The sequence below is a fragment of the Porites lutea genome, chromosome 8, assembly GCF_958299795.1.
Source record: "Porites lutea chromosome 8, jaPorLute2.1, whole genome shotgun sequence".
NCBI lineage: Eukaryota > Metazoa > Cnidaria > Anthozoa > Scleractinia > Poritidae > Porites > Porites lutea.
This window is the reverse complement of record NC_133208.1, coordinates 19,368,525-19,379,458: the sequence shown is the minus strand read 5'-3', so window position 1 is coordinate 19,379,458 and position 10,934 is coordinate 19,368,525. Positions and strand designations below refer to the sequence as shown.

Genomic DNA, 10,934 nt, shown 5'->3' with positions numbered 1-10,934 from the left:
CGCGAGGCTGCCAACAACAGATAACGCATGTTAACTCATAGTACCGCTGACCGGTACTGGCGTGACTTCTGTTTTTTTTCTTTTGTTTTTTTTTTAAAATACATAGCGTGAAAGCGAGAAAACTGGAACCAAAAACATAGAGGAAAGAACTTAAAAGCACTACTTAAACTCTTAAACTGACTTAAACGTCACAGATCAGTAACAAAGGCTATAGTTCAGTATCATAATCTTCAAAACGCGCAGGACGACGTCTCGTGCGAGATGATCTCCGCAGGCCAGGAGGGTCGGGGTCTGCTGAAACGACTGTCTTCTCCAAAGAGGGGTCCTCAGGGCAAGAAGGCTGGGCAGCTGTGTCGTCCATGATGCGGTCGACAGGAACGGCGGGAGCAGGTGATGTAACACATGGAGGAGTGTTAGATAGATGCTGGGCTGAAGCAGAGATAGCATCAGGGATGTCAGGCAGCGAGGGTGGGGGGTGAGGTGTGGTATCAGGAGCGTCATCGTCATCTGAGTCATGGCCGCGGCACCGGCGAGGAGATTGTAAGGGATCAGCCAAGTCGGAAGGTACCTTGAAGCACTCAGTAAGTTTGACGTGGTAAGATGAGCTGCGTAATTGGGATCCAATGAACTTTTTGATATCACAGAATGGGGGATCTATGGCTACAACAAGGTAGCGGTCGCGGGCTCGAGACTTGTTCCGATCGGAATGAAGGTACACTAGGTCACCAACATCAATTACAGGAGTAGGACGCCTGTTGTGCAATGGGGCTTTGGAGCGCTCACTGTGGGGGTGGTTGGATAGACGTTGCTCGTGCTGGAGCGCAATTAAATGGTCGTCGGCAAGGGGTAACTGCTGGTTTGAAAACTGGTCCCGCTGTGTCCACATTTCTCGCGAGGATAGGCCACGTGAACGGATACGAGAGTTCAAGGCAGAAGTGGCTACGGCGAGGGTGAGGGGCGAAACGGCACCGCCTAAAGGCTCCTGGCGGAGAAGTTCCGTTTCCAACTCCTGGACTGCTCTCTCAGCTACGGGATTCTTGTTGGGATTTTTGGCCTGACCAAGCTCAATTGTAATTCTATGCTTCTTTAAGAGAGGGTCGTTAACGAGAGCCTTAAAGCCAGGGGCAGGGTCAGTACGGATCACGGCAGGTGGGCCATCCATAGGGCGTAATTCTAAGCAGAGCTTTACAATGGCGTCGCGTAACGTTTGATGACGCTCGCCTTCAAGAGATACACTGGAAGTGTAAGAGGTGACAGTCTCGCGGAGGACAAAGATGAGCTGGCGAGAACGTTTGATGACGTCTGCGGCGAAGGACCGACCAATAGCGTCGGGTGGAGGGGACGTGGACTGGTCAATACGGGCGGTTGGAGAGCTGCGGATTGCTGCACAGGAGTGGCACCCAGCAGAGACACGGGAGACAGCCTGGTCCAGATCGACAGGGTATAGATAGCGTTTGACGACCATTTTCAACTGGTGACAAGACGGGTGGCTGAGTTGTAGGTGAAGGGCAGTCAAAAGGCCGTCCAAAGCTTGACGTGGGACAATGCATTCTCTAGATGGTGACAAGGGTTCATGACGCCGCACAACAAGGAGGCCATCATCTGCAACTGACGCAACTTGTAAATAACGTTTGACGTCCTTGATGTTTGTGAGCTTTTTGGACGGTCTCGTACCCTGGACGAGGTGAGCGTGGGTACGGCGTAGATCTGGGCACTCAGACTGAACGGACACCCAGGCAGGCCGGCTGGTAAAGGGAAGGCGAACATTGCCTTGGAGGACATCTTGAACAGAAACGGCTCGGACAACAGAGTCCCTGGTTCGAGAAATGAAAGAGCACACCTGACAGGTCTCGTTGTCACAGGCGGCGTCGTTTCGGCTTGCGAAGTCTGACGGGAGGATAGCAGCGCCGGAGACGTGCCTGACTGATGCTTGGTAACGACTCACGACAGACAAGAAGGTGGAGACACGGGGGCTGGCAGAGAACTCCCCGCGGCAGAGCTTCTCATAGGCTTGAACGCAAGGCTTACTGTCAGTGAGAATGCAGGCCTTTTTGACGGACTGAATAAGATACGGGCTGAAGTGCTTAGTTGCCGCCGCGATGGAGAGGGCTTCGACCTCGCACGGAAGCCACGTTGTTTGGGAGCCCCGTAACTTGGCGCTGAAGAAGCCAGAGACACGTAACTTATCTCCGCGCGTTACGTAGAGGGTGGCACCTATTCCAGGGTCCCGGACGGCTCCATCAGTGACAATACATAACTGGTCCTCGGGTCTGGGTAATGTGATGGTGAGTGCAGAGGAAAGGGCGTTCTGAGCACTACGGAATGCGGCCCTGTGAGTATCGGTCCAGTTAATAGATTCCTGAGAAGGACGACCGGCTGCTACAGCATCCAGTGGAGCGAGGTAACTGGAGCACCTTGGAATGACACGGGAAAGAACTTTATAAGCGCCAATGAAGGATCTTAAGCGAGCAACAGTGTTCGGCTCGGGGTACGTGGCGAGGGTGTTAAGACGGTGAGGACTGGCAGAAAGGGAGCCAGCATTCCAGATCCAGCCGAGAATAGTGGTAGTCTTGGGACTGATGATGGTCTTATGGGCAGACAAACGCAGGTTGCACTTGTGTAGGGCTTGAAGGACCCTCTTCCAGTTGTGGAGTAGCTCTTGGGGTGAGTTGCCGCCGCAGTACAGATCATCACCGATTTTGGCAACGGATCCATCTTGTAGTAGTGGGCCTAGAACGCGGCACATAACCTCTTCAAGGGCAGTTTCCGATCCGGCCATACCCATAGCGGAACGAACGTAGACGCGTACTCCTTTAAACGGAGTAGCAACGCCGCAGTACTTCATGGACTCTTTAGCCAAAGGTATTTGGTAAAAGGCACTTGTCAGGTCTGTGACGATGATATGAGACCACTGGGCGATGCGGCGCAGGGTAGAGTCCACGTCAGGCAGCAAGGATGGTTGGGGTTTACTGTACCGGCCTACGTCAGCGAAGGCAGTGACAAGACGAGACCCGCCATTCGGCTTTTTCACAAGGAAAGAAGGGTTCAGGTATTCTACAGTGATACCAACATCTTCAGGGCGCTGGAAGACACCAAGCTGCTCGAGGTGGTCGAACTTCTCTTGGAGTTCTACGAGCTTATCGCGGGCATATTGGGGGAGGCGGCCTTTCCGCTGTGGGGGCTCGACAGGGCCCATGTTGACCTTTGCTTGATAAGGACCTGCGGATCCATTATAACCTGGGAACTGAGGGTCAAATACGGAGTCATACTCACTGAGCAGAGATTGGAAGGTGGCTCTGACAGCCTCAGGGAGAATGCGGTCTGGGTCTACCTGGACGGATGCAGAGTGGCTAGCAGGAAAGGGAGGTAACGGATGCTGAGTAGGAGGCTGACTTGTCGGTGACTCCTCTTTTGGTTCGAAGACAGGGGTGACCTGGCAGAAGTGTTCGTGACGCTTAAGCGTTCGAGGTTCGGTTGACAGGTTTGGTATGCGGATTGCACGCACAACGCTGGAAACGACACCGGGTTGCGGCCACAGCTGAGAGGGCTTGAGATTACGTAAACTAGGAGCATCAGTGCGGGGTTCAAGTGCATACTCTGAATCAGGGGGAGCATCATCTGGGAGCTGAACGTCCAAGAATTCTCCAGGCCAAACAGTCTTGGAGGGAGTAGGAGCACGGAGAACGAAGGCTCTGCGGACGGTTGTGGAAGGGCTGGGCGGGGCCTGGGAACCGTATGTGTAGGTTGAGCCATTGCCAAGTAGCACCTCTCTCTTGGCGGGCCGGACGGCAACGTCGTTTGCCTCCATGAAAGGGGTCCCGGCAAGCACTTCGACGTCAAGATCTTCGACGACAAGTCCCTCGAATGTAAAGTCAATGTTGTCGCGGGTGAAGGATGTCCGTATCTCTCCCACCACCTGAAGCTGAGAAGAGCCATCTGCCTGCTGGACGGACTGAGCACTGGATATAATTGGACATCCAAGATGTTTCGCGGTGGAGTGGCGGATCATATTTCCAGTTGCTCCGCTATCGATGGTGATACGTACAACACGGTGACCATGAAAGACATCCATATAAGGAGATTGGCGGGTCTGGACACGGTAGGCAACAACGTCAGGGGTAGGCAAAGTGGTTTCAGGACAGGGTGGATCAGGATCAAGGTCGTAGGTGGTGTCTTGTTCGTCGTCCAGTATGCCGACGATCTGTCTCGCTTTTACCATGAAGCGCCTGTCATTGTCAGGGAGGAAGGTACACTGACTGAGGAAGTGGTTTGTGTTAGAGCGACCGGCTTGCTTGCATAAGGGACAGACCTTGTCCTGACGGGGCTGTCTAGTGCGGGTCTTAGGGTCACTCCTGCCACCCGGACGGGGACGACGAAAATCATCAGCTACCGCGGCACGTAGAATCTTAGCATCATCTGAAGCGCAGATTTCCTCGAGGAGAGAGCTAAGTGCCTGAGAGATCTCGGGTTTAATTGAGGCAATGGTGCGAGACCTCAACTCCGTGCCGTAACGTTGCTTGACTAAACGAGGGAGACTGGGGTGAATGAGTCGCAACCAAGTAAGAACGACAAAGTTTTCTAGGGTAGGGGTTAGTTCCTCATCCTCTGCAACATGTTCTCCATGGTGAGTTAAACCATTAGCGCGTAGTAAGGAATCTTCCACAAAGGCCATGAGGCGTTGGTACAGATCCTCAGGGCGCTCATCTGCTGCGAGGTGTATGTCAGAAAAATCGATAAATTGAGCGCCGGTGGCCTGGAAGCCAAAGTGTTGGCGAATAGTTTGCCAGATGTATTCGAGTGAAGTTGAATTTTTCACCAAAGTGCTTCGGGAGATGATAGGGCAGTAATTCGCAATCTGACCTAGCATCAGCTCGAGAAAGTTGACTTTTTGTCGGGCGGTGAGGCGTCGAGCAAGAGGTATGGAATCGCCATCGGCTTCGATTCCTCGAAGTGGTTGGGCTTTGGTTTTTTTTAACCATTGAACGCCATCGGCTAGGAAGGGAGCAAAGTTGCTGTCCAATGATAATGTGTAAAGCAGATTTTGCTTCCAATTCTCGAAGCTATTAATAGTTTCCACCTTGGAAAGGCACCACTGTTTCGGTGCGCGGTGAGAAGACGCCATTACACACGAGGTAAAACTCCGGGACGTGTTTTCACAGCGAAGGATACACTGTTTTGGTTCCAGCGGTCGAGGCTTAAAAGTGACTTTGTACGGTGAAAAGGTGAGGCTTGGGTTGAACCGAACGCTGCCACCACGCCAGTTAGGAAGATAAGGCAAGAACCAAGGCCCGTCCAATTCGTGTAAGGCTTTAATCAAACTGGGATACAACAAACAGCCGAGTAACAGTAACAATAAGGCGGACGCGAGGCTGCCAACAACAGATAACGCATGCTAACTCATAGTACCGCTGACCGGTACTGGCGCTGGTGTATTAAAGTATATTATTATTCATTCAAAATATTTCCCCGATTCTGATTGGTTAAAAGCACACGTTTAATTCACCATAACCAGTTACTGATGACCAAATTTGGAAGAAATTTGACTTTAACGGGGAAATGACGTCAAAAATGCAGCGTTCGTGCAGGTTAAGGCACCGTTGACCGAGAAGACCTGGGGACGAGGTTGAGTTGTTTTGGTTGTGAACTTGAAAAAATGGCGGACATTTCACTCGTTTCAAGGGTAAGAACTAGGCGAAAAAATAGCTAAAAACATGGCAAGAACAGCAAGAAGACAACTCGAAGGGCGACATCTGCTATTTGGAAAATATTTGCGGAGCTGGACAAACCTAAACATACACTATCGAAGATGAACTGAACATCGATGTCGATCGATGGATCGATGGAGGTAAGCATGTTTTAGCTATGTTTTTAAACTAGGAATTATTTTGAATGAATAATAAAACAGTTATTGAATTCGGCTTTCGTATCATATGAAGAATTATGGAGATCTCGGAAGGTGTTATCCGCCTCGGCCTACGGCCTCGACGGATAACACCCTCCTCGATCTCCATAATTCTTCATAAGATACTCAGCCTCATTCATTAACTGTTAATTTACATACCACAGGTGACGCGTGACGTTTATGGTGGACGCGCCGGTGTCGCGTTTAATACTGGCAACCGTTGAAAATAAGAGACTTTGTATGAGAAATAAAATACTGAGATCTTTGAAAGCTAAATAACGTTAAATCTAATTTTTCCTTCAAGGAAATGAATAAAAAGGACTTACATAGGATGCACTCCACTGTGTTTTGGTGAGAAAAAAAACTGTCTTTACAGCGTCATGCAAACCGGAAATATCTTTAGTCCGAGGAAATTGTTTTTTGGGAGTTAGATTTTGCAGCCGAAGCCCTATAGATCAAAATTTCTCATCTTCACACTTTTAAAAATAACAAAGAATGGTAAAAATGTGGAAATCTCCGGTGGTTAATGGTCTACCTTCCACATGCTGGCTTACCACGGTGTAGATCCAACATGGATTTAATAGGAAGGTACGTTAACTGGTTTCTTTTTTCTGTTAAACTGATATGAAATTTATTTTGTGTATAGTCGAGTTGTACATATTAATTGCGTCACCATGACTATGTAATTTCTTTTGTAGGTACAACAGTAGCAACTCTAGCGATAGCGAGGAGGAACCGGTATATGTAGTAGGCGTGGACACCGGGGGTGGACAGTAGTGATGAATTCAATGAAGGAGCGGCTGATTACTCAGTGCAAGGTATAAGTAGCGGATCTTGCAACGAATTACATCTGACCGGCCCTCAATGTTTGTGTTGCTCTCTCTAGGTACGTTCTTTTTATTTTGTTCTTTTGAAACTGTACTATTTTGGAAGTATTATGAAGATGATACTTGCGGCACGACCTTGTATCACATATCAAATTCTAACGCGGTGGTTAGCCGGCATGTAGAATCTCCACATCCGGTTTCTTTACCATTCGTTGTTATTTTTAAGTATGAAGATGAGAAATTTTGTTCTGCAGGGCTCTGGCAGCAAAATCTAACTCCCAAAAAACAATTTCCTGGTGCTATAGATATTTCCGGTTTGCGTGACGTTGTAAAGACAGGTTTTTTTTTTTCACAAAATCAATTTAACGTTGATTGTTGCGTGTAATTCAAATTCTGACCTGCAACCTGCGACCTGCGACCTGCGGGTAAATTAGGGAACCTGCAAATTACACCCTCCAGTTATGAAGGGAGTGACGGTGGTTTTGCAATCAAGCCAAAAAAAATTGTAAAACAACAAGCAGACACCAAAACACAGTGGAATATATCACATGTACGTCTTTTCTGTTCATTTCATCGAAGAAAAAGTAAGATTTAACGTTATTTAGCATTCACAGATCTCAGTAATTTATTTCTCGTACAAAGTCTCTTATTTTCAATCAACAGTCGCCAGTAACGCGACACTGGCTCGTCATCTATGGTATGTAAATTACTTTACCACCTTCCCTTATGAAGTGAGTTTAGGCCGCCTGTGATCTGATCATGGTGTAGCCTGCGGGGAGGAGAAGCTTTATTCAGCTCTTTTTCACCCTCAGCAGTTAAGGAAATATTTGGGGTGGGGAGGGATTTCCTTCACGGAAAAAAGAATATTTCATGGCTTATGATTTTAAAAAAGAAATCTTACACTGTTGACTAAAGTACAATCTTAATAAAAGGAATTCTGCCAAATTGAGTAGATTTTGAAATATTGTCATCATTTGTCATTTTTGACAACTTCTGGGCATTTTCTCATCATGGTCTCATGTTCCGAATTGTCCTGGTTTAACTTAAAGTCATTCTGAACCATCCAAATATAAATGTCTTAACCACACAACTGAACCGTTGATTTAGCCATCTGTAACTCAACACTCAAGTCAGTCTTAAACGCGACATATATTTGGTAATTTGGGAGTCATCCACATATAGGTGCTACTGAATAGCGTGGCGCTTAAGGATCTTTCCAATCGAAGAGGTGTAAACCAGATAAAGCAAGGGTCCCAAAACAGACCCTTGTGACACACCTTGATCAAGGCTATTAAGAGAGGACTTGCTACTCTCAACACAGATGTACTGCTTACATGAAGTAAGGTACTGCTCATCTTTGGTGATCATTTCATTAATTCTCATCAACCAACCAGAAGTGAGGCCTGTTCCCTTTTAATGTGCCTCAATACTGCCAAATTTGTATTGCTTAAAGGTGATGTTACATGGGACGATTCGCAATGACGAATTTTTGCGCAACACAGCGTTGCAATGCTGGAACAATGTTGTAACTATTCAAAACAATGTCGCAACAATATCACAACACTGTGTTGCACTAAAAATCGTTGTTGCAAATCGTCTCGTGTAACATCACCTTAAAGAGACGATTTTCTTAAACATTTGGCCAAAAACCAGTACCCAAGAATGCAAACAGTCTACAACAACAACTTTATTGCACATGAAACAGTTTACAAAGAATAAATTAATGTAAACTGAAAAGGATAAAGGAAATATTTCACCCAAGATAGAGTGGACACATTAATTTGCTTAAAAGAAAAAGATCTCAGAGCTTTTCTGTGAAAACGACCATATGCTCACCACTCAGGTTTCCCATAGTTCAGTGGTCAGAGCATTCCAACCTGTAACTGGAAGGTCTTGGGTACAAATCATGTTGGGAAATGTATTTTAATTACAAGTATTAATGTTTCCATTCACACTCAGTTATTCTAATTGGTTTTTTACTTATATCTACTTGCTCGTGTGATGCAGGGGGTGGAGTGGCGGGATGTTTGCTTACTGGTCTGGTGCTGTAGTTCATACCTTACCTGATACGAGTCGATTTTTCATTAGATTGATCAGTGGTTAAACTGTAAAGCATTTCAACCGGTATCCGGAACCTCATATGTTTGATTCCCAGTCCAGATTATTCTTTTCTAGTTAAACCATGATATCATATTTATTTATTTATCTTTATTTATTTACATTTCTATTCACAGACAGTTATTACTCACTTTTTCTTTGTTGTGATGTACAACCTGTAGGTGGCTTGTAAGTTTTCTCATCTGGGGTCTGTTTCTTGAATATCCTGGTAACTTTTTGAGCCTGAAATCAAATAGTAAATAATAAAGATCTAAAGATTATTGAAGCATGGATCCTCACTATTAAGCCCATTAATTATCAGGACTATCGAGAAAAAAGCCTCAGATGCCATAGTCTGTACCCTGAATGATGTTGATCTTATGGAATGCAGCCCCAACTAAATTGAGCTTGTTCCCATAGTTCACTGCTTAGGGAGTTCCATCTGGTATCTGAGATGTCATGGGTTTGATTCCTGTTGGGACCTCGCAATAACCCATGTTCAATACATGACTCAAGGCTTTATGGCAAATTGCAATATTTTAATGAGTCCATTGTCTCGTAATTACGGGGAGAGACTTAACCCCAATTAAACCCAACCAAACACCCTGTATAGAAATATGACCAGAAAGCCTTGAAGTCATGTTGGAATATTAATAATTTTATCTCGAATGTGGGCTATTAGACCACCCACAGAAGTGGCTTACAGTCTTGTGGCTGAATATCCCCAAATCTTCTTGTCAGGGTAAGGTACTCACTTGATTAAAACTAGTTGAATTCGTTTCTTGAAAGGCCCAAAACTTTTCAGGCCCAAAGGCAAATTTTAAAATCCAAACCTTTTTTTTTTTTTTATCTTTAATAACATTTATTCAATCAACAATCAACAATCAAAAATTCTTACAGACACTACGATACTTACACTACTTACAATACAATATTTAGAATACAATAGACTAAGGTACTTACTCTGTTTACAATGTAAAGACTTACAATACTCAGTACTTACAACACTACCTACTCACTACTCACACTACAATGCACTATTTACAAGCAGTTCTAATTAGTAATTGTACTTCAAAACCAACATTTACAAAACCAAACATTCGCGGTAAACGCACTTATATCTTAAGTGTCTTAAAGAGGCAGCGATTGTGAAGCAAAAGATACACCAGGTTAATGCTGGAGAAAATGAGCAGAGGGTCGAGATATACAAATGTATACAAAATCAAAGGCTTACTGAAATAAGGAGCTCACATTTTCCCATTTTTTTGGTAAAATGGGACCTGCAGTGGTCTCTATGTGGTAGAATGATTTGAGGTATTGCAGGAAGCCTGCTATCTTTGGCGAGGTTTCCCTTCTTTTGCTAATCCAGATGTAATTTCTGGCTAGAAGGAAAAGGAAATTAATTTGCTGGCAGTTTTTTGAAGAATCCGGCTTTAGACCAAGTGCAACAAATATATCTAATGTGTAATGTTCCGGTGTAATGTGGAGCAAAGTCAGCTTAAGAGATAAACTATGCCAGAAAAAGGCCACTTTAGGACAAGACCAAAAAAGATGAAGAAGTTTCTCCGGTTCATTATTACAAAAAGAACAATTTGGGTTGTCTTTTACGCCAATTTTTGTTAAGAAGTCGTTCGTTGATATTCGTCTATGTAAAAATTTATATTGGAATTCAATAATTCTTGTACTTTTAGTATATTTAGCGGCCAACTGGTAGGCTTCCCGCCAATTAATCGCCTCCACATCATTTTCGTTGCAGTCTTTTAGCCATTTCTGTTGATTATGGGATGGTAACTTGCATTTTGTAGAAAGCAACTTGGTGTATACAAGTTTGCTCGCACTTTGGCATTCTGTTAATCGGACTGCAAAGGTTTCATAATTGTTGCAGTTTTTGATACAGTTTGTTTTACATGTAGTCCAAAGAGATTTTAGAGCAGACACTAGTCCGAAATACTTTAAAAGACAAACTTTGAGGCTGTATTTTTGCTGCAGCTCAGCTAGTGATAAAAATTTGTTATGTTCATCTTTCAAATGTTTCACTTTCGATTCTAATGAGTGAGTTGTACCATAAAGTTTGTTCAAGAAATTGTTTCTCGGACGTTATGTTTTCA

General features: G+C 45.1%; 1 protein-coding gene across 1 annotated transcript; it reads right to left on the bottom strand.

Annotated features, from left to right (window-relative positions):
* Nucleotides 1-208: 208 nt before the first annotated feature.
* On the bottom strand, nucleotides 209-5,257 carry LOC140945308 (uncharacterized). The gene is made up of 2 exons (XM_073394348.1): nucleotides 3,988-5,257; nucleotides 209-3,711 (listed from the first exon to the last, which is right to left on the bottom strand). The coding sequence occupies exons 1-2, from the start codon at nucleotides 5,120-5,122 to the stop codon at nucleotides 209-211; spliced, it is 4,638 nt and encodes a 1,545-aa protein (XP_073250449.1). The 5' UTR covers nucleotides 5,123-5,257.
* Nucleotides 5,258-10,934: the final 5,677 nt, after the last annotated feature.